The 23,506-nt window shown below is 49.1% G+C and overlaps 1 protein-coding gene across 1 annotated transcript; it reads right to left on the bottom strand.

Moving 5' to 3' along the window:
- Positions 1–74: 74 nt before the first annotated feature.
- On the bottom strand, positions 75–8,317 carry LOC131671010 (uncharacterized). Its single transcript, XM_058947116.1, has 11 exons — positions 7,981–8,317; positions 7,470–7,641; positions 7,095–7,235; positions 6,423–6,547; positions 2,525–6,349; positions 2,033–2,488; positions 1,555–1,951; positions 1,057–1,476; positions 781–982; positions 507–701; positions 75–426 (listed from the first exon to the last, which is right to left on the bottom strand). The coding sequence occupies exons 1-11, from the start codon at positions 8,315–8,317 to the stop codon at positions 253–255; spliced, it is 6,444 nt and encodes a 2,147-aa protein (XP_058803099.1). The 3' UTR covers positions 75–252.
- Between the last annotated feature and the right edge of the window lie 15,189 nt (positions 8,318–23,506).

Raw genomic sequence — 23,506 nt, 5'->3', positions numbered from 1 at the left:
ATTGCTACATCATTTAAAAGTAATCATTTTATATATAATCAAAGATTTTCTTTTGATTTTCAAAGTATCAACAATAACAATAAAGTTTTGGCACTTGAGAATTGAAAGATTTTAATTTTGTAGTATACTGTTATAAAACAATCCAAAATTATCCCATAATTTTCTTTCTCTTTGCAAATGCGAAGGAATAATTTACTATCAAAGATTTATAGCTTTCCAAAAAGTAGATCAATATTTTCATGGTTTCTGGTTTCAATAATGTGCCTGTAATGCTGGCACCAAATTCCTTAACCAGGAAAGAGCTGGTGCCAGGCTTGAATATATTGAAGGATGTCCTCTTGAACATCTACTATGATGGCTGAGTAAACCTTGAATTTCCCACCTGCCAATTTCACTGACGCACATTAATGGCGCTCCCTCGTCATTCTAAAATCAAATAATTTAGCATAACGTATGCGCAGTGGCGTTGATCATATGATTATCAATGAATGAAAAAAAATAATTACATAGCATGGCCCCTTATCTGTGTCGGTAAAGCCGGCACAAATATTATTTTTCGTAATAAAACCTGCATAATGGCTTGTTGCATTACATTCTTCTGAATTATAGGTCGGTACCGGTAAAAATTTGAGATATTGCTGCAAGTCTATTTCTCCATTCACAGGGAATCCCCAACCAACCGTGACACACAGCTGCGGAGGCTGTAAAAAATAAATTTTTTTTTTTCATTATATATTTTACTAAGATTAATTCTAGAAGCTAGTAGATCTGTTTAATAACCTGGAACGATTGATTTGGCAAGCATGCAGCACTGACGTTCCTTGAAAATACTAAAGGTTCAGCCAGTTCAACGAGCACAATGTCATTGTCATACAAAAATTGATTATATTTGACTTGAGGATAAGGCACGATATTTTTGACTTTGTTTGGCTTCAACAGATTTCCGCCAACAAATAGCTGCCATCCGCCACTTTGTCTATTACTGAAACGAAAACGTTTTTTAGTTTTTAGAAATCCGAGAACTTCTCCTATATATATTCAGAATTAAATATTTACCTATATATGCAAGAATAGCTTGCCAAAGCATGCATCGGACTAAGGATACTAGCCGTGCATGAAGTTCCATATTTTGGTTCTTTTAGTAGCGCCACGCTGGACCATTGTCCTTCAGTTGTTGGTGTTCCTCCAACTAATCTTGCCGTGGGACCGACACTCTCATGGGATCTACATGAAAATTCTTGACAAGACACTTCTACAACTTTACTCGAATTGCAAGAATCTGTTTTTGATAAGTTCAGAACGATCGATGAGTTGGGATTGGCCTTCGTCATCAGTTGAAGGAGTTTTTTGTCAGTTCCTACTTCCGTAAACTGCGTCGATTCTGCCGCGGCAAATCCTAAGCTTCTGCAGTATTGATCGCTGAATGCATCTGTCCACCCCTCAGAACAAATATACCTTTGCTCTCCGTTCGATTGCCTGAAGTAGAGATCATGAAAATTAAATGAATCGCTTTGTAAATTTTTCAACATTCTCGTGAAAAGAAATCACGTTTACCTTATCATTATAGGACTACTCTTGGTCGAGAATTCATTCTCTTTATTTTCTTTGTCAACTTCAGTACTGATGGATGAATTTCTGTTGAAACCGCTGAGGCAGCTCCATTCATCCGATCGATCAGGACAGTTTTCAACTCCATCACAGAATTGTTCAGCAGGAATACAGCCTCCAGTTTCACATTTGACCTGGTCCACGGCACACTCACACAACTTTTCATCTTCTCCATTCACACATTCAGTTACATCATTGCAACGCCAAGTTTGAGGTATGCACCATTTTTCCGTAGGACACAGGTACTCGTCGTTGCCACAGCTTTCCGAACACGAGTACTCGTCGGCGTGATTTTCGCAATCCGGCCGACCATCACATTGCCATAAAACTGGAATGCACCTTCCTGTAAAGGAAAATTTCAAATATCAGCCTGCCAATTGAAGGCTTGAAGTCAAAGATGGGTGGAAAGGAATTCGGTGCGTACCTTTAGGGCACTGGAATTCGTCAGAGTGGCACTTCCAATTCGAACATTCCCGTTCGTCGGTGCCGTCGTCGCAATCGGAAATCCCATTGCAAACGAGATGTCGTTTCAGACATTGACCACTCGCACATTGGAAGTTTCCTGGACAACCTTCTTTTTCACAATCAAATTCGTCTGATCCGTCAGAACAATCGTTTTCCGAGTCACACGTGGAGGAGAGGTCAACGCAGTAAGATCCGTCTCTTGAGGTTCCGTTGACACATTGGAATTGACCGCTTTTGCATTTTGAGAAAAAAATTTGCTTGTGTATTTCTTCTTCTGAAGTTACAATTGCTACAGGAATCCCTGGAAATTCCGGTTGACTGGGCTCACTCGTAGAGCTGACAATCAGTTTATTGTCTTCCGTAGTCGTTTCTTCTACATTTTTACTACTGTTACCTTCGATCTCATTTTTCGTTACTGAATTCTCTACTAAAAGTGTTTTGTTAGTACTACTTTCGACAGCTTGAAGTAATTCGGTTGCAGTTTCTTTCACGGCTCGCTCTTGGTCTGCGTCTTGATCAGTATTATTTTTTACATCTTTCGACAGCAATTCTGGCAAATCTGTAGCAATATTATGACGATTATAAAGTTGTGAATGAGTCGATTCTGTGAAATGATAATCACTTTCATCTATTTCTTCTGAAACTGGAATAAAGTTTGGGTATATCACTGTAGCGGTAGAGTTAATTTTTTTTTCACTTGACGGAATTATTACTTTTGATTTGCTGCCGTTGAAGTCGTTCGAAATAAAAATAGTTTTCAATCCTGCATTTGAATCAACATCTGATGAACTTCCCGATATGAGTTTTGGAATGTTATCATCATCTACCGTTCTACTGCTCTTTCTATCTACATTGTTTCCATTTTCATTATCAGCTGGCATATTAAAATTCAATTCTTTTTCTTTTTTAATCTTAGTTGACTCTTCTGATTTTCGCGATAACATATACGTATCTTTTTCTTCTAAAGGAATAACACGTAATTGGTCCTCTGTCATCTCTTCAAAATCATTAGATGTGTCTGACTTTTCTGTAGTGGTAGTAAGAAGATATTTGTATTCAAAATTTTGCGGTGTCGTATCATCTGAAATTGATTCGAAGACTGGTTTTATGATATCTTTTACAGGAGATTCACTTGGCAAATTATAAATAGTAGTTTTTTCAATCAAATCTTTATCTACAATTCCTGTCAAATTTGTTGAATTATTTCTATTGAACTCTGAGTTATTCTCTTCTTTGTTCATTTCTTCCTTTTTATAACCGGCAGCAACTAATCCATTAGATTTATTATCCGTTTCAATAACAGCTAACGTTGCTTCTGTATGATGTTCTTGTCTATTTATCATAGTCGTTTGTAATTCTTCTGGCAATATCGGAATTTGTTCGGTTGTTTTTCCTTCCGTGTTGATAATTTTTGTCGGCAAAGATGTCGATGATATTTCTTTTTCAGTCTCTTGAGATATTGTCTTAGGATACATTTTGTCACTATTTTCTGTTGTTGACATTTCTGACTGAATTTCAATTGGCAAAATTGGAATTTGAGAAGTCATGTTTGGATCTTCAACGCGTTTATCAATAACTTCCACAGTTTGAGCCGTTGTAGAAGACTTAAACGATAGTTTATCTGCTGATTCAGAATCAACTTTTGACTTTGTGTAATTGTTATTTTTATTATCTTTATAGATCTTATGAATTTTTTTCTCTTCGTTAGATAGTTCGATATCATTTTTTCCAAAACCTTTTGGAACAAAATCATCTGTTATTGCAGTTATTTCATTATACCGTTCTTCGGGGCTCACTTCATTTTTCACACTGCTATAATTATTTGTATCATTATTTTGTTCAATTTTACCACTGACACTGAATTCCTTAACATGTACTTCAACTGGATTCGATGAGTCTTGCTCATTTGTATTATAATGGGAACCCTTTTTCACAAATTCTTTGCCAAGAACCACGTCAGTTTCACTTTCATTATTCTTCTCTATCTCAGACTGATTTTCGCTGTTCATTTGAGAAGTTGCTTCATTTAATCCAATTACTGTAGCTGGCTCATTCGGTATCGTAGTATCTTCTGGACTCATAGAGAAAATGTTTATTGCACTATTTTCATGACTTTCTTGATGGTTTTCAGTAGCGTTAATTTCACTAAGCTTCGTTGAGAAATTACCAATTTCTTTCGAAGTAGCTGAAAATTGTGATGTATTTTCAAATGTACCTCCAGTTGACAGTAAAATAGCGGGATCAGTGACTGCAGAAGGCATGCTACTAGACATGACGGATTTATTTGTAAATGGAATTGGCTCGCTAGACGATTCTGGCTCGTTTTTTAAAACACTTTTTAAATCTAGTTCACTATTGAGTTCTGTTAAAGGCTCCGTTGAGGCCGTATGTTCAGCAATTGGCTGCGGTTCGCCAGATGGTTCCGATTTGTTCTTAATGTCACTAGCTGGCTCTAGCTTACTCTTCGTTTCTGCCATTAGCTCGATTGGCGTGATAGGCTCCGCTGCTGGCTGTGGTTCACTGGCTGGTTCCGGTTCACTCTCAGGCTCAACTATAGGCTTTTTTGACGGCGTAGGTTCAACAGCTGGCTGTGATTCGCTGGTTGGTTCCGGTTCACTTTTAGGTTCTGCTGCTGTTTCTGATAACGTCGTAGGCTCGGTTTCTGGCTTTGGTTCGCTGATTGGTTCCGGTTCACTTCCAGCAGAAGGTTTTAATTCGCTAGGTGGTTTGAGCTTACTGTTAGATTCAACAACTAGCTGCGGTTCGCTGGAAGGCTTCGGCTCACTCTTAGGTTCAGCAGCTGGCTGCGGTTCGCTGGTTGGTTCTGGCTCGCTTTTTGGCTCAGCAGCTGGCTGCGGTTCGCTAACTGGTTCCGGCTCACTTTTAGGTTCAGCATCCGATTGTGGTTCGCCAGATGGTTCCGGCTCAATCTTAGATTCAGCAGCTGGCTGCGGTTCGCCGGTTGGTTCTGGTTCACTTTTAGATTTAGTTGCTGACTGTGGTTCGCCAGATGGTTCCGGCTCAATCTTAGGTTCAGCAGCTGGCTGTGATTCGCTGATTGGTTCTGGCTCAACAGCTGGCTGCGGTTCGCTAACTGGTTCCGGCTCACTTTTAGGTTCAGCATCCGATTGTGGTTCGCCAGATGGTTCGGGCTCACTCTTAGGTTCAGCAGCTGGCTGCGGTTCGCTGGTTGGTTCTGGCTCACTTTGCGGCTCAACAGCTTGGTGCGGTTCGCTGACTGGTTCCGGCTCACTTTTAGGTTCAGCATCCGATTGTGGTTCTCCAGATGGTTCTGGCTCAGTTTTAGGTTCTGCAGCCGGTTGTGGCTCGCCAGATGATACTGACTCACTGTTAGGCTCAGAAACTGGCTGCACTTTGCTGAAGGTTTCTGATTCAGTTTTCGGCTCTGCAATTGGTTCAGGCTCAGCTTTGGGTTCGGCTACTGGTTGTGGTTCAGAGGATGGCTCGGGACGTTTTGTTGGTTCTGATGAAGTATGTTCATGCTGACGTTCTAGTGAAACAAAATTTGAATCCTTCCAGTCGTGTGATTCTGGATGATACACGTCATCAGGTATTCTGCTTCTGCCTCGAATATCTTCAGATTCAGCTTTTGTAAAATGCGTATGTGTTGATTCGATATTGTCAATGCATTTTTTATTATTGGAATCGAAAGATTGCCCAGTAGGACACATGCATATAAAAATAGTTTCAAGATAGTCATAAACACAACTATCATTACACTTCATATTTCCAGAGTAGCAATCATTAACTAACGAATGTATTTGTAGATGGTTCACGTGATATTTGCCTATGGCACTACCGTTCTGTCGGAATTTGTCTTCCAAGTGATTTTGGTTGTCTTGTAGCTTTTCAAATACAGGTTGACTAACTCTGAATTTGACTTCTCCATCTTTGGATATCGAGTGGACTTTAACTATAGGCATAACGTCGTTCAAACTTAACATTTTAACTAAATTCCTTTCTAAATCATCAACAACCTCCCTGTATACTCTTGACTTAGGATTATTCATATCGTTATTCCAGTCTAAATCATCTAACTTCAGAACGCCATCCAGTGCTTTAGGAACATATCGATAAAGTGATTCATCTGTCGTAGGCCATGGTGGGAAAGTTGACGTTGCAGGTGGAGGACTCGACGGAGGATTCTTTATGTACTCTTGACTTCCTGCAGAATGTACATCATTAAATTGCCTGGAACTTGTTTTGTCACTGTTCAATAGTGGATGTGTATCATCTTGCATCAATATGACCCCAGCTTAAACGAAGAACGTTGTTGCTAAATCAAACATATCTCTAAGAAATTCATATGCAATAGATCAAATACATACTCCCGGCTAATATGGCGATGATAGCAATTATTGCTACAATAAGAAAGCCGCAACCCCAACAAACTATCTTCCTCCAGTATGATTTAGTAGACCTCTTATCCTTTGTGACATACAGCTTCTCTCCTCTGAAAGTAAAAACATAAACTTAGCAAAAGTAGCTCAACAACGGTAGATTTTCTTCATAATTTGAAAGCAATTTATACAGCTGTGCAGTATCCTTAATCAGGCAGTCGCTAGATTGCATATTAAAAGCTCCTTCAGTTTTGTTAAAACCGATTGAAACCTAACAAACCAAGGGTGCTTTATTATTTCCTATACCTAAATGGTGATGGTGTTAAAGTTTGTATATTATGCCATTGGCCTTGGCAACCGGCTTCGTGAACGCATTACTGGTGTGCCCTTTGTTTGATTTGGATGAATCTTAAAACCACTATAGGATTCAATGAGCTATCAACTAATTTGAAAGTCTAAGATGATCGCGTGCATCTATATTCTGATCTGAGTGGCAAAAACTAACAAATTGGGTTGATTGGCCTATAAATCTCTAAGATGCCCCGTGAAGCGTATAATAAGTTAGTGTGAATTCCTGGACCACAGCAGTATCCGCGCAACGGATATGCTGTTGACTTGTTTTTAGACAGAAAGCATCCCACGGTCATTGGCAGTGTGTACCTGAGGGCTGTCAGCCAGTGGGAATAGTCAACCAGTCCGGCGGCCGGGTCTCTCAGGCTGAGTCCCTCACGGCCGACACCCGGACCCAAATCAAATCGGACTCCTGCTACGGTGGTTTCAACCTCTCTGATGGGGCTTCTGCTAATTTTTGAGGGGCATAATAACCAATCAAAATACCTCTGTAGGTGGGTTTTTTTTTTCAATTTTGGATTAAAACAAGAAAAGTGAATTTGGAAAGGGCGACATGGTAAATTCCAAAATTCGCATTGCGGAACCAAGAAACACAGAAATCCTAAGTTATGGAGTGGCGCACTAATAACACTGAACTCACCAACCTCCCCTTAAGTCGATCGAATTGATAGCAACCCAGTTTACCTCATGAATTTCCTGTGTTCATTGACCGGCACAAAGTACTCTTCATAAGGATCGGCCGGCACCTCGCAAGCCTCCTGATTCTTGGTTTGATGAGCGTTGGAGCCGGAGTACGGTTTCATGGATACAAGCTCGAGATTAACGGCTTCAATCGGCTCTTTCTTGTCGTTAACATCTGCAATCAACAATTAATTATAAGCGATATGCGCGCGAAAGTGGTCGACATCGTTGCTCGTAAATTAAAGACGACAGGCCGATTAATTTTGATTGGCCTACGTAGCTTTCATCACAGTTCACGAGCTCAGGGTCTTGATCGAGTCGTGCGCTACACGAGATATCGAATAGAAAACGATGACAATTAAGGTCGCGCGAGTGAGCGTGTCGCAAGATACGACCGCGCGGACAAGGTGAAAATGCACTTTTTCCCGCTCCTTGGCATGTGCGCGCGATTAGGAAAGCGGTAGCGAGGTGGAGGAGCGTTTTTGCACGTACGTAAAGACCAAACATAACTAACCGTTGTTTGAAACGCTGGTCACCGTTGTATTGAGAAAACTGACATCGTTATTGTTGCCATTGCCGTTTTGATGACCATTCTGTTTTGGCTTTTCAAGATCGGTGGTCTCGTCTGGCACCTCGATCCTGGTCTCCGTTTTGAAATGTGCTTCGGGGCTTTTACGTGGCTCGACGTAGTGCTTCGACACGAACGAGTGATTGCCATTCTCGTTCGCGACCTTCTCGTCTCCCGAAGAATTGCAGGCTGCACTCTCGGAGCCGCGCCCGGCGCTAGAGTTATCCTCGTCGTGGGTGAAGGCCGGATTGTCGGTGCCGCCGTCGGTGCTCTCGTACGGCATGATGCGTTCTCGCGATCTGCAACCAGACAAAACGAGTAAATAATCGCGTCGAATCAGTCAAACGTCGAAATTATTTCGTCCGTAAAAGAGCGAACCGAGCAAGCCTGGGGAGTAAGAGGAATATTCGCGCTTGGTAGAACCGAACAAAAGAAGAAGAAACAAAAGAAGAAGGGTGACGTCAGCGGCGAAGAAGCTCGCCGGATCTATCGTTCGCTCGGGCGCTCTCTCAGCACGCACGAGACCAGGACGCGGTGAGCCTCGCTATGCTCCTTTTCTCGATCCCTCTCGGCGCGTCGCTCTTGCTCGTTTTGCCGAGTGCTTTTTGTCGTCCTTTTTCCACGCCCCGCTCGCTCGCTGGCTTACGGACCCCGGGGATCCTGCGCGCAGCCAGCAGCCTGCAGCGGAGAAAAACGAGCAGCACGCGATCTCGATCGACTTGTACAGTGCTCGCGCACGCTGGACGGTGGATACTGCTGCTTCTGCTGCTGCTGCTGCTGTTGCTACTGCCGCTGCAGCGCATGACCCCGGCTCACGTGGCTTAGCGGTGGTCTCCGAGCGCTTTGGCTGCTGTTCGCGGAAACTAGCATGTGCTCGATCGTTTGCCGCGGAGCGCTAAAGATCCTGCAAGAGATGCCTCGTAAAAATTTGACGAGCGTCCAAAGGGTCCAAGAGCGAGCGAGCCGCGCCGCGCCGCGGCGAGCCGAGCGATGTAAGTGTGTTGGCGTGTAAACAGCGAAACCAAAAGTGGTTGACCCTGAGCGAGAACCCACCAGACCAGACTCTCTCTCTCTTTCTCTCAGCTAAGCGACTCGCGAACGCTGATTCACAGACCGACCGTGTATACTTGTGTGCGCATACAGGGGGTTGCGGACGTCGTTTTTCAATACAGGTTCTGAGTGATTTTCTGATGGAACAGAGATATTTGCAGTATTCAACTTCCAAACTGACGTAATTCCCAGAAACTACTCTCGTCTTCCTTATTAGCCCGATGATTCAGTCAGGGGGTTTGGGCGTTATTATCGCGCCCGCAGTTGCTCAAGATTTTCGCACGAGCTGATGCTTGTGAGAAGGAGAGTAAGACTGGATTAGTATTTATTAGGGCCAAAGCGCTTACCGCGACAATACGCAAAAGTAACGTATAGTTATCAAAAATACAAGGACAAAGATTTAAACGTTATAGGAAACAGATACATAAATGGATGAAGACGTCAATAAAACGTACAAACGAACGAGGGAAAGGAAACATAGAAAACGCATACACGAAGTAGAAAGAGAAAGAGAAAGAGACGAGCTATTCCGTAAGCGGGCGTTCGCTCGAGTAGCGGATTCTTTCGTTATACCCTCATTTCACGCTGTTTATGCAATTTGAATTCATATTCGATAGTTACACAACCTGAAATATTCGACGCTTGTGTCGCTACCCAACGACGGATATTAATTTTTTTTAAGCAATTACTGTTGTTTTTCTCAACAGTTGGCGAGTTACAAAAACCGTCTCCCATCTCGATAAAATATTTTCGCCGACTTTGCCGATGCGTATATTGACTTGAAAATGCAGATTTTCAATATCAACTTCGTAAACCGTTGCGGAAATGATATCTACAGTGACGATATTAGGTAATGATTTTAGTTTTTCGGGCTCTCATATTCCATGGAATGGATTTGTAATAACCGCAACAGTAAGCATGCAAATGTTCATTGTAGCGTTATATGCTTAACATTCTCTCGATTTCGTTTCGATCCGGTTATTTCGTCATGCGTAGGTGTTGATACATTGTTTCTTATTCGCTCGAGACGTATTGTCTCTTTGATTGGTGAACGTAGTAGAAACTCGCGAACGACTGAATAATTGAAAAGATGTTGGATGGAAATTCCAATGAATAGAAAATAAGAACGGCGCGTGAAAGCCGCGCAGGGTCCAAAATGCACAGTGCACGAAGCGTCTGGCCGAGGCATTCTTTCTCTCGGGGCGAAACGCGATCACGCAGCCGTGAACTTTCGCCTGCGCTTTGACTTTTTTTTTCGGGCGGAGGGGGGCGTTTCGACGCGTCTCGTTTCTCGGGACATTTCTGAAATCGAGCGCGCTTCTCTGCTCCCAGGCATCGCAATACGTCCGTCTAATGAGACGAAAGCGTTCTCTCGGCCGGGCCACCTCGTGACGCAATTAATTATCCTTGAGAAACTGCAGTGGCGACGACGAGGACGCGCGCGTTTGTCAATTGCCCTCCGAATGTGATTTCGGGAAGCCGCGTCTCGCTGCAATTACACTTTCGCGCCGGTCTACCATAGACATTCGAGATTCGAATGACGGGCGTGCAGCATACGCCCGCGAAGGAAACGATTGCAACGAAAAACTTGGCTTTCACTCTCGGGCCAACGGCAAAAGAACGGCTGGCGCGAGTGACGAGCCGCGAGCGCCGCTTATATCGGTGCTTCGCCGGGTGATCCCGATGACGGAGGGACATTGTTCCAATCGAGATCGGATCCTTACGTAAGCGATTGCGTCAGCTGGCGAACCGCGATGATATTCCAGCGTTAGAGTCCGAGCGCGCGAGCGGAATTATCGAGGCTGGCCGTTGCAGCCTCGAGGCGCGGGGCTATCGATTCCTATCTCGATCGTGCGTGCGCCAAACGAGTGTCCGAAAGCCCGGATCGACACTCGCGAGTGTCTACGCTCAATTCGCAAAAAGAGACCCACTTCTGTGTCGTCACGACACATCCACGAACAAGTTTCGTTCCGTTCTATTCGCGCGCCGAGAGCCGCATTGTGCCAGTAAACGAGGCCTCTGAGGGAGCGAGGATCATACGAACAACAAGTCGGTGAACGCCGCCTTGTCCGACCATGCTAAGCTCTATTTTACGTGTAAATCGCCGGTAGATTGACGATGATGCTTCGGCTATCACGAGAGAGAGAGAGAGAGAGAGAGAGAGAGAGAGAGAGGGAGGGAGAGCTTAATTTAATTTTTAACACGCAGGTGGCGATAAAATCGCTGAAATTCGCCGAAGCAGATTAACTCTCGGACGTTGCTTTCCAGTGCGAAAGACGTATTGGCGCGCGCTGCCAGCTTATGCGCGCGGAGAAGGGAAGGCGCGCAAGACTTTCTGTCATTTAGCCAGAGATCCGATTTCGATCCGGTCGAACCTGTTTCGGTAAAAGTGCAATGAAAGAAAGCTCCTCTCGCGCTCGTTCTCTCGTGCCTAACCGCGTTTTCGCGGAATTCCGGCAGCCTCCTCCTCTCCGCCCGACGCCTCTGGCTTTCTGGCTTGCGCATGAGCGATTACCTGCGCGATTCCCCCGTTTAATTATTACTCGGGACATTCTCGTTTTCCATCTCGAACGTGTGTCGAAGGCTCTCCGCGGCCCGGACAAACTGGTTGCCGACTGCTTTCGCGCCCACTTTCTCACATTGAGTCATTAATTATTATTATATAAATACGAGTATTCGTCGATCGTCCCGATGCTTTTCACCGCTTATCGCGTAGGAATCGCCTACCACGAGCTGGCACTCAGGCTCGCGACGAAATTGCCGCGACGGTACTTGTTCAATTTGCCAGCATCAACGGTTGTTGTTGCTTACTTTCGACCGGATCCTTTCTCGCGCGATTGTACGGCTTCACCGAGGTCAATACAAACAAAAAAATCACGCATCTGTCGAACGGAGCTGTAGCTGTAGCGAAACAACGTTCGATCACGCCAAGCGTAGAGTAATGCAATCCAAACGCAATGACTATTTAACTTGTAGCGCAAATACGTTGCCCTTTGCGATTTATCAGTCTGATTTAAGAGTCAATGTACGTCCAAGAACGAGGTCAAGTAGAAATGGTCGTCTGCAGTCAGACGCACTCGCGACTTGCGGACGAGTGGCTATTCTGCAAGTTCGTATATCAACCGCTGGCAGTATATGCCTGCTCATTATCGGGAGCAAACTGCAGCGGAATGCTAGAGTCACGGCGCTTATGATGCAACGCGCGCGCAACGTACGTTTGCGCGCTCGATCGAACAATTGCAAAAGAAAATACACAAGGCGAAAAAAATCGCCGACTCATCGCGCGCTGAGCAGCTGTCGAACGAGAGTCCCTTTCGCGCGCGACCTTTATACTCGGCGCGCAGACGGCACTCGCACACGGCCGGTTCTCCCAATAGAAGTACGACGCTTTGCTTGGCACGTTGGCCGGTCGGTCCGTAGCCCCGCGGGGATTTTCGGTAAGACTGCGGCGCGGGGAAGAGAGAAGGGACGCCGAGAGAGACGCGGTACAACGCCCGCAATCCCTGCATTAATCTACCGATTACGGAGGTTACGTCGGAGCGCCGTCAGATCGCGGTCGCCTCTTCGCTGCCGAGAAAGAGAGAGAGAGAGAGAGAGAGAGAGAGAGAGAGAGGCTGGCAAGTGAGAGGATCGAGGGCGCACATCGCACCACGTCCTCCGCGGCGCTCGGCGTTCAATAGGAAGGCTCGGCGCGCGGCATTCGCCGGACTCTCGCTCGGTCGCGCGGTCTTTTCCGCTGGACGATTTGCCCGTGGTGCCCACTGCCGAAACGTTGGCGCTCGCCGGTGGCTGCGGGGCACGGAGCACGCGATCTCCTGCGTCTCCGCGCGAAGAAACGAGCCGAGACAAAGCAGACGCGGCCTTGCGCGCGGCGCTATTAGCGAAAGGCGCCGAGCGACGATTTCACTCGGGCTCGTTTCCCAACGTTTTGCGCGCGCGACACACGCGCACCGCGCTGGGAACGTCTCTCCCGACGAGGCTGCTTAGTTGCAAGCCGAACGCGCGCATCTCTAATTGATCGAGCTGTGCGTCGGCGCGAGGATCCTGTCGCGAGCGTCGCTTATTGCCAGCGATGTTCGAGAAGCCGCTGGTAATTGGAACGATGCGTCTGGCGATGAGGCCGCGCGCAAGCTGTGTATAACGAGTCAATTAGTCTCGGCGTCTTGGGCAACGTTGAGAAATTAGCAATTTAGAGGAGCGAGCAAATTTTTCGCCTGGCCGGGAGGTGCAAAACACGGCCGAGTTATTATCGACGCTGGTTTCGCGGCCGTCGGGAATTCATTAAGCGCGGCTTATCGCGCGACGCATCGCGTCCGGCCGAAGGGCTCGTTGGCTCGCGCGCGTCCGGCACTCCTCCCTTTTCCCGTTGCTTTCCTCGTCGTCTCACTACTGGCCGCGTCTGTTGGGATCGAAGCGCGAACGAACGGCCCAAAGCGAGCCGCCCGAAAGGAGCGAGAAGCGCTGCCGCGAGGTGGCCGATTGGCGCGCGAGTCGCTAGGGGCCAACGATTTATTCGACGAAACGCCGCCGCGCGTACAAATGCTTCGAAGCTTCTGCTGCGGAGCGAGGCGCCGTGTTCGTTTGGAGCGAAATTACAGCGAGAGGCGAAGCTTTTCGCGCAGGAAAGAAAAGTATAAATAAAGAACGAGCGGCTGCGAGTCGGATGGGGAAATTTCGAGCAATATCTCAGCAGCTCGGGTACGCGCGCGCCTGTCGAGACATTTATTTGCAGTCGATAAATCGCGCTGCCCCGGCCAAATTATAAGAACGTAAAATTGAAAACTATTCTGTGATTTATGGCGAGGTCGGAGAGCGCGTACTTCAAACATCGCGCACAATATCGATATACCGAAAGTCGACAAGTGATATTCCAGTTACTTTCGTTGCTAATCGAACGCGTTGTATCCGACTGGGCCACCATTCCAAGCCATTTTTCTCCCAATGCCTAGCATCAATGTTTTAATTTGACAGACGCTTAACTCGCGCCTATTTTGGGCACTGGCTTTTTTTTCTCTCCGAGACGCGGATGAAAGATAAGCATACACGCGTGACGTTGTTCGATAAACGTCAAGTCTGAGAGCTCGAGCTGTCAAAACTAGATCCGCGCGCACTCTTCAAGGGCGTTTACTCGTCGCGAGGTCAGTGCCACAGAGACGAGTTTCGGCTGCAATCCCGAAAGAAATAGGAAAAGCAGCGTTTACGGTAAGCGGGCTTTGGCTTTCCAAAAGCGGCGCGGCGACACTCCGCGAGCGCGGGCGCACGGAAAACTCGGCTGGTTCGATTAGAAAGTCACACGCGCGGGCGTCGCCTCCAGTCGACCGATCACGTGTCTCTTACATAAGCGTCCGCACAGGCGAGCGATCGGTTTCCGCGTGTGCGGATGCGTCGCGTTTGGTCAAACGGCCAGTGTCATATGCTAATTCGCCTGGGACTCTCGCGCCTTTCACTTTCGTACGAGAGTCCTTTTGAAAAGAAACAAAAACATCGCTCGGGGAGCGCTCGAGAAGGACGCCAATCACCGATTCGTCAACCGATGCGGCGAAGATTCGCGCGCGATTAGCGCTGTTATTTTCATGGCTAGCGGGCGAGAAATCGCCGCCTGCGCTTTCCCCCGCGCCGCACCGCGACGGAAAAGGAAGAGCCCGGCAGGTACGGCATTCCGCCGGAACACTTTTCCTCTCGGCGTGTAAATCGGATGCGCGGTATTCCGCGTAAATTAGCGCGGGCGAGCGATCGGCCAATCAAGGTCTCTCTCGCTCTCCCGATTTCGAGGCTTTCGAAAAATCGAGCGCGCTTGCGTCGGAGCGCGGCCTTTAATTAAAGGCTAATGAGCAATCCCGTACAAGACGATCGCTGGCCGCTTGCGCAGGCGAGCAGGGCGCATGCAGAAAAAAGTCAATTGAGTACCGTCGCGCGAGCGCATTCCGAGAATCCACCCAGTCGGAGAGCCGTAAACGGCGATCGGCACTCGCTGCGACCTGCCGACCGATGCGCCGTAGTGGATCTGAGGCCACGGGCTCGGTCAACAGTCGTCGCAGCCTCTGCACGATCCCGAGGAGGATCAAAATTAGCGCGCGCTCGCAACTGCGTCCCCCCTCTCTCTTTCTCTCGGCCGAGACGCGTCGGCGCGAAAACCCGTTTCCCCCAGCTCTCAATTTTCGAAAGCATCCTCTCCACGCTGTTGCGCAACGCCATTCCAATTATTTGATAAGACCGGCGCGATAGCTTGGCCGTGTCCCGGGTGCGTCGCTCCCGATCGCGGCTCGCTAGCCGTTCCCACGCGACCTTGACCAGCCAGTGCCCAACCGAGGCATCTGCCGTTGTCCATCCCTCTGCGCCCGATCGCGAGAAGCTCGCGCGATCGCCGAACCGCCAGACCGCGGGCGCGCGGGCTCCGTCGCACGGGCGTACGGGACGGCCGGCCGCCGCGTCGAGCGGAAAGTATGCGAGGCGTGGCTTTCGAGGAATGTTGAATCGGCCGGGGGAATTGCAAGCGCCTCGACAAAAGACCTACGTCCGGCACGTGGCCGAGTCCGCGCTCGCGGCAGGAAGGCATTGCCGTATCGACGGCATCGATAAGGGCCGCGAGCGGCCGGACAAGCGGCGCGGAACAAAGTTCGACGATCGAGGCCCTGTCGCGAGCCCTCGGAATGCGAGCGAGCTCGGGGAACGACAATGCGTCAGCGGCCGCGACGTGGAAGGCGCAGCTGCTGCGCGGCCGCGGCGGCATGCAGTGAAAGTGTCGCTGTCGCGCCACTCGCCCGCTCGAATGCAGCCTCCTTATAAGCGCATTCCTCGGTCGCGCCGAGCAAACGCATCCGACGATTCGAATGGAAACCGACCGATCGCGACCGTCGCGCGCCGATGTTCCGCTGCGCGCGTACGATACGAGACGGCCGGGCGGCACTGCGGCGCCCGGTCGAGCGTGCTTGCGCAACCCGGCAACCCGAGACCGGTAGCTTGCGCGTAATGCAATATCGGGAGTACGACCCACTTGCGCGTACGCTCGATTGCCGTGTTTCTCCTTTTTTCTTGTTATTGTCAGCCCCGCCACGGTGAAAGTGCACAATGCGTTCGCCAAAATCGAGAATCGATCTCGTGACCACGATCGTGGCGCGATCCTAAAAGCTACCTCGTTAGCTTTTCCTTTGGCTGCCCCGACTCTTGTGCAGGTCGCGAGAACTGCAGCGCTGGCTGATAAAACGTCAGCACGGGATGTGGGTCGTGAAGAGCACGCGTCTCGTATACGCAAATTTTTCTTTTTTTTTTCGTTTTGCCTTCTTTTGTCCAAGGATCAAGCTGCACTTTTCCTCATTACCATTTCTAATGACTACATTGGCGGTCGGCGCGCGCGAGCGTAACAGAGATAAATCACTTGGTTCTTTATCGCGTGGCACATTTCTTTTTTTATTAATCAGCTAGCTGTACAAAGGGCCCCGGCATTTACAATAATGGTCGGCTTGGAATATAAACGAACAAAAAGTGAGCTGACTGAAAAGTGATATCGGTACATAAATCTAACTGGCCATATGCTTCGTTTCGCAGAGCGTGTAGACGGTATAGCGCAAGGCACTTCATGCATATAACAGAATCGAAAGTGTCGGTAAGTACGCGAAAGTGATAGTCGCGTGATCCGTATGTTTAGTCAGCTTTACCGATGTTACCGATGAAACCTCTCTACTGTCGCCGAGTCGATGAGAAAAGAAGACGAGGAGAAGGCGCGGATGGCGACGCGCCGAAGACTACTAATCCCGAAACTCATCGGTATCGAGGGAGATAAAATAAGAAGCGAGAGGCCGAGCAGCAGCAGCAGCAGCAGCAGCGGCAGCAGCGGCAGCAGCGGCAACAGCGGCATAAAGCTCCCGTCCGTATCCCGAGGATCTTGCTGGCGAACGCGGAATCCCATTGCCAAGACAAATCCGCGCGGCCGCCTCGTCGTGGCCCCTTGAAACGCGCCTGATTTTTTCGGCCGGGTCCTTCCAGGAACCGGCGCCCACGAGAGCGCAGCGTCGGAAGAGCGCGGAAGAGCGGCGCGCAGGCGAGGGAGAAACGGCGTCGGAGCTGTTGCGTGGAGAGAAGGGCCCGCTCGGGCGGTTCCGGCGGCGAGCAGATATCTCGGTTCGCTCGCTCGCGCGCGCGCGCGCGCGCGCGTAATAAAAGGCCGCGCGAGCAGAGAGCCGAGAGCGCGAGTGGCGAGGTGCACGAACTCGTGGCCTCGAGTGCGCGAGAAGGTGTATGCCCTTGTAATTGCGCCGCGCGCGTAACATTAGCGTCCGCTGCCGTCGCCGGCTCGCCGAGCTCTCCGCTAGAGTGTCGTCCGGACGGGAGCGAGGAAGAGGAGGCGCTCGCTTTCCGCCGCCCGCAACAGTGCCGACGCGAGAGAGCGATACCGGCGCGGCGGCGCTCGAGGACGCCCAGCGCACGCACGTCCATTGTCTCTCTCTCTCTCTCTCTCTCTCGGTCTAACGCGCTCTCCGCTACAATACGCAGCTTACTTTTCGATACCCGATCCGCGGCGGCGGATCATTACGCAATCGGGCAGGCGGCAAGGCGCATTTTTTCTATGTCTAATTAGCGAACCGATGGGAAAGCCGCGATTGTTGGTCCGTGTCGAGCGTAATTGCCAAGCAGCCTGTGTAGCTCTGATTGCGGGCGAATCGCGCGCTCGCCTCTTCTTCTTATCGAGTGTCGACAGACGGACGGACGGACGGACGGAGAGACGCGCGTCTTCATTGTTCCCGATAATTAAGCAGTCGGACGGAGAGCCCCGCAATCTCGATCGCGACGCGCAACGCATTGTTCGATGCGGCTGTCGTAGAGCTGCCAACGTAACAGCGCAGCCGCCGTTGCAACGCAACGTGCATACAGCCTGCGGAAAGAAGGACGAGCCGCAGATGCGTCGCCCTATCGCTCGTAACTCATATCTGCGTGCCGAGAGCAGGTGAAAGTTCGCCGTGCATCGCGGCGACACGCTCGCCGCGGAGAAACCACCGAGCGCGCGTCTTTCGCGCTCTATCGGAATCGAGGCTGCGACAATCTCGCGACGCACTCGCCGGACGCGCGCGCACGATCATCGCTTCCAGCTAACGGATTCGCCGATATCGCATTTCAGACGACGTCGAGCTGCACGATTAACGCGCGTGGTGGATTGCGCAAGCGACGCGGTGCAATGTGGCCGCCGAGAGTGTGCACGTTAGCCAGCCACGCACGCAAATCGATTGCGCGTCGCCTCGCTGGAAATCTGCCGATTAGCGTTCTCGATTGCCAACGCGACAAATGCCAATTGTAAAACACACATTGGCCACTGGTTATCACCTCACACGGCAAACAGCGCGCGAACGCAAGATTACACGCGCGAATTTTCGCCATCTCTTTCTCTCTCTCATTCTCGTGCGCGAAAGAAACACACAGCCTGGGGAAGTAGAACAGGTAAATTTTGTTTTTGAAAGCTGCAGCACGATCGACCCAATTCCATCAAGGTCAAGCGAACCCGGGAGGTCCATTATTTTCGGGTCCGAAAGTTGCGAAAGCGCTTAAATCCGTACGGCTCAATGGCTGTAGGCACCAACGCGGCCTGGGAAGATCAACGGGGGGCAACGTAGTTACCTGTGAAATGCTATACGCATTTCGATCCGCCTCCTCTTGTTTCTCGACTTTTCGGGAACGCCGCTAAAAGACTTTGCTCGACGCGAGAGAGAACGCGGAGATAAGGTACTCGACGGGGCGCGCGATAACGCTCCCGCGCCGCTGCAGCGCCAAGAGCTGCACGGCATTCGAAAGTTGACTTTGTCGATGCTCTCGGCTCGCCGTGAGGCTGTCCTTAATCTTGACGAACACGCCCACTACGCGGCAGCAACGGCAACGACGAATTGCGACAAGAAGATCAATGTCCATGCGCAGGAGCCACTCGACGACAAGTGCGCGCGGGCCCTGTTGACAAAGCACCGGCCATTCGAATCGCCGATCGGTTAAGCGTTTCAAATCATTGGGCGGCCGCCGGCGAAACGCATAATTGCGGAGCCAAGTGCCGGCCCAACCAAACGGCCACCTGCTCCTCTCCGGCTGTAATACGCTGACGTAACGACGCGAGAGAGTCGAAAACAACGTACCCAACGCCGGAATGTACTTATACGCTCGAGCACTGGCGCGGCGACCAGTTACGGCCGGCTAATGGATTAGCATAAACGCTCAATTGCAAGATTTTTATGGATTTTTACGGGCGACAGGCGTGGATCTCGCAATCGAAGATGCCCCGAGGTGTATCGAGCCTCGCGCCTCTGTTGACTTTAGAAACACGACGGCACGCAGCGCGTCCTAAGCAAACGGAAAGCTGGCGGCACCGCTTACTTTTCCCTCGAGGGGGGGCAATACAAGAAAATACGCAGGCTCGCGCGCGTTCCGGATGATATTCCAGCCCCGGCAAGGATACCTATTCGACGAAGGTGGGCCAGCGATCGAGTTTCGCGGCTCGTCGCCTACTTTCGGCAAACGCGAAAAAACAAGGAAATGAAAAAAGGGGAGAGTCGGCGAGAACGGAAGCGACCTCCGGGCCGCCGCGACGGTTGCTCCCAAACGTTCGAAAGGCTCTCTCTTTCTCTCGTCCTCCCTCTCACTTACCTTGGCAGTGCTGAAAAATTCACCGAGCCGCCATGTCTTCTCTGCGAGCCACAATAAAGTCACTGTACGCCGAATCGGAAGACAATTCTCGCACTACGATCGCGGACGAGAAGAGAAACTTGTCTGTCCCTTGGCGCGACCGTACGCTGGGAGGGGAAGAAACGGATTGGAGTTGAGTGGCGCGCGAGCGAGCGAGCGGCGAGTGTCCGTTGGTAGACGCTCGCGGCGATCGAATGCGCGCCGGGAACGGGCCCCGGAGCGCGCTGGGGCAGCTCTTCGGCGGCGACGCGCCTGCGCATTCTCCTCCGCGTGTCGGGGGAGGAGAGCGCGCGTTGTTTTACCTGTTGCCCCCGCCCCCCTCTCTGCCGACTCACCTGCCTGCAGCTCGCTCAGGTGGCAGCACGCTCGACTACCTGTCTCCCTCTCGCTCCTTTCGCAGATCGACGTAGGGACACCTACGCCTTTCCACACCTGCGCTCGGTCCGGCTGTTGTTGTGCACCCCGTGGCACAGATTTTTCCGACGATGCGCCTGCTTCGCTTTTCGCCGCTCGTTAGCGCGGACAAATTTCCAGGGTTCATCGGACAGCCAAGCGGAGGTGGCTGCTTTCGACCGTTCGGGCCCAACCTCTCCTTACGGACTCGCTGTTGCGTCGGCTTTCGTTCTTGTTTCCTCGCCTTTTCTCCCGTGGCTTTACGCGTTGACCGTTGCAATCTCCCGAGAGATTTCTTCCGCGTGCTCGGTAGCCTTTCCACGACACTCGCACGGTTTTTGCACGTACAGCAGAAAGCTTTTAGCCAGTTTGTCGCGAACGAATATGCATTTGCCGGGGCTTCGATAACGCTTTCCTTCGAACGAAGCCACAGAGAGCACCGGAAACTGGATCGTAATGTATGTGTACGCAACACTTTCACCAAAAATTGAGGCATGGCTGACGCTCAAAAGTCAATGCGATGCCAGTGAATGAGAAAAAACGCGATTGAAAATGAACGCTGACCGAACCGAATTACAATATCGCCGAAAAAGCGATTTTCATTCATAACACCTGCGCGGCCTCAAGCGTCATCGAGCAACCGCATCTCTCGTCGCATACCAGCGCGTCTGTAAAGAAAAAAAAAAGGAAGAACGCTTGACTCAGCTCTCGTCTCCGTGTTCGAGTGACTCACGCGCGCGGCTCGATTAATTTGAAAAATCTAAACGAATTGTCATAGAGAGGAGCTCGGCCAAGGAAAGGCTTCGCTGGCGCGAGCACGGCATTGCCACGTAAAATTGCTCGGCTGCCGGCGGCGCGCTGCACCCATCAGCGCTCGCTCTCTTTTATTTGCGCTTCTGCGCGGCGTTCTCTTCCGCGCGTCCCTTTATCTCGCGCGCGCGCGCGCGCGCGCGAGCTCGTGCGCCTACCATTCCTGCGCGGGCTCCCACGGAGAAATTTCCTCGCTGCCGCCTGCCTAATGCGCGCCGTTTCCAATTTGCCGCTGCTTATTTACGAGAGCTCCTCCGAGCCGAGCGATGCGCATGCCGCAGTTTTCCTTTTCTCTCCTATCCCGAAGCGGGAACACAACGGCTCTGCGAGTGACCGGCGCGAGCGATCGGCAGCGGGCTAGGACGACATTGGGAGAAGGCGGCACGCGCGAATGGCCAATATCGGTGCGTGGTGCAACGAAAACGAAGAATGCGTCGAGCGCGCAATCCGCAACGCGCGGCCGGGTCAGTCGCCTCTCAGCCGCGCTTTACGATGTCATTGTCGCCGCGTCAACGGCAAGAGAGCCGCCTGCAATTAAGCGGAAAGCGCGCCGCGCGTGCACCGGGGCCCGCGATGTGCGCGCGCAAAGTGCGCCAATTAGCGAGCCTCGACGCATCGATGCGTTTCGGTTGCGAGCGGCCAGCGCCGAGCGCTAACCGCTCGTTTTCCGACAGGCTTAATTATGCGGGATTTGTGGGGCATTGTTGCTCGGGATATACCGCGCACTTTTCGTTTCGCTGCTGCGCTTATTATGCCGAGGCGGTGGCTTTTCTCGCGTTCCCGGCCGCGCCACGCAACTGCAATGTTGCCCAAACGCAGTGGATAACGCAGATGTCCGCTACATGCTACTTCATTGATCGGAGCTGAAATGGAGCTGCCGCGTTGCCTTCGAAGCAACTGTTCATTTCGATTGGTTGAGCAACCAAATAGCATACCAAGCAACTCTTTTTATCTCGACAATGGCTCATTCATAAGTACAGATATCCTTCTTCGAATAATGTTCCGCATTGCTCAAGTTTCGACATGTTTTAGTGCGAAAGGCAAGATAACCGTCAGAAAGAATAACACAGGCAAAAGGGATCCTTTAGGTTGTTGCAGTTCAATCATATCTGGTTCAATTATACCGTTCAATTATACATCGGTCCAAGCTTCATTGGACAGCTTAAATCGCCCTCGCCAAGCTAATCTCAGTCAGGCACTTAGCTGTTCATCCAGAACAATTTGAAACTGTAATTTTTGAAAAGCAATCGGATGTTGGTGGTCAATGTACGGATGGCATAACGGATAACGAGTCTGTCCTGTCAGTTTATAGTCGTGCACCTACATAGAATAACTCGACTAATGCACAACAGTCTTACGATAAATTATCTTTCCAAATGAGAAATCGTTATGGTAATGAAAAGCACTTAATTTAATGCACAGCACATTAAAAATTACACTAATTACTTCGATCCTCGTCAATACATTTGGGTATACTTAATACATTAATTTTATATTATTTTTCATTGCAATACTTTGTCAAGCTATGCTAATGAGTGAAGAAAATTTTCTTACACTCGCAAGCAAATCTCTTTGGTCACATCAGTGTCATAATTAATCATTATTTTTTTGCTTCATTCGAGGAGAGAAACTTTGGCGCATATGAAGATAGATTACAAAAATATCTAATATAATCACTAAGTTCAATGAAAATATATTGTAATATATTTTAAATGGTCTATTTCAATCAGTTAAAATTTGAAACATAATGAAATATTGATGACATTCAAAAACTCAAGTTAAAAAAAAAACAAACCTAGAATAATAAGTATAAGTGTAGGAAAATCTAATTATATTATACAAAAGAAAGAAATTCAAATATTGGCTTAAGTAGACAACAAATGATCTTGTTTGAAGAAACTGATTTATTAATGAATAATCATCAATGTGTTCGTTATATGACAAGAATCTCATCAATATCTAACGTCCGACTATCGCTATTTTTAACATCTCTCTGCCTGGTATTAATCTGCTCTTACCCCATGCTCTGGTAACACTCAGTTTAATATCTCTTTTTAATGCTTACATGCATTGTGAACGTATTTTAAAAATAATTCATTGAATTTTTTTCTCCAGAAAAATTTATCATTTTGTTTCTTGTTCATAAAAGAATCGTTAGTAACGTACAGTCATTTTAGGTTCAATACTTTGTAACGGTGCTCCGTGGCAAAGGGAATTTACCAAACCGCAAAGAAATGCTGAAAGAAGCAAAATTACCTGTGAGAACGACTAAGAGTAAGGCCCACTTTTAACTCGAAAAAGTATTCAACTATTACAATGAGCTTGCCGTAGCTGATAGTGGTGAACCTGTGTCTCCAGTCTATGACTGTTGGTACCGTCATTACGTATTATGTGACCACGGATCCTCTTCATTTCAGAGAAGAAAAATCTCTACTTCTATGAAAACGGCACTTTATAGTTTAGTTTGAGTAGCTATCATGTCCCTCCACGTATTAAAATTATTTAATAAGGAAACCTTATTCCATAATCTTCGTAGTAGTACATGATTTCAAAATGTCTCCAT

Source organism: Phymastichus coffea, unplaced genomic scaffold (genome assembly GCF_024137745.1).
Source record: "Phymastichus coffea isolate CEN01 unplaced genomic scaffold, Cenicafe_Pcof_1.1 PCOF00118, whole genome shotgun sequence".
Classification (NCBI taxonomy): domain Eukaryota; kingdom Metazoa; phylum Arthropoda; class Insecta; order Hymenoptera; family Eulophidae; genus Phymastichus; species Phymastichus coffea.
Note: the sequence above shows the minus strand (reverse complement) of the source record. Positions and strands in the feature narration are given on the sequence as shown.

Bases quoted from the DNA above. Each gene is read 5' to 3' on its own strand.
- LOC131671010 (XM_058947116.1), bottom strand. From the start codon at position 8,317: ATGCCGTACGAGAGCACCGACGGCGGCACCGACAATCCGGCCTTCACC. The intron at 7,236-7,469 runs GTAAACTGGGTT...CTCAAAAATTAG, and splicing joins GAACACAGGAAATTCATGAG to CAGAAGCCCCATCAGAGAGG. The intron at 6,548-7,094 runs GTACACACTGCC...TTTTACTTTCAG, and splicing joins CACTGGCTGACAGCCCTCAG to AGGAGAGAAGCTGTATGTCA.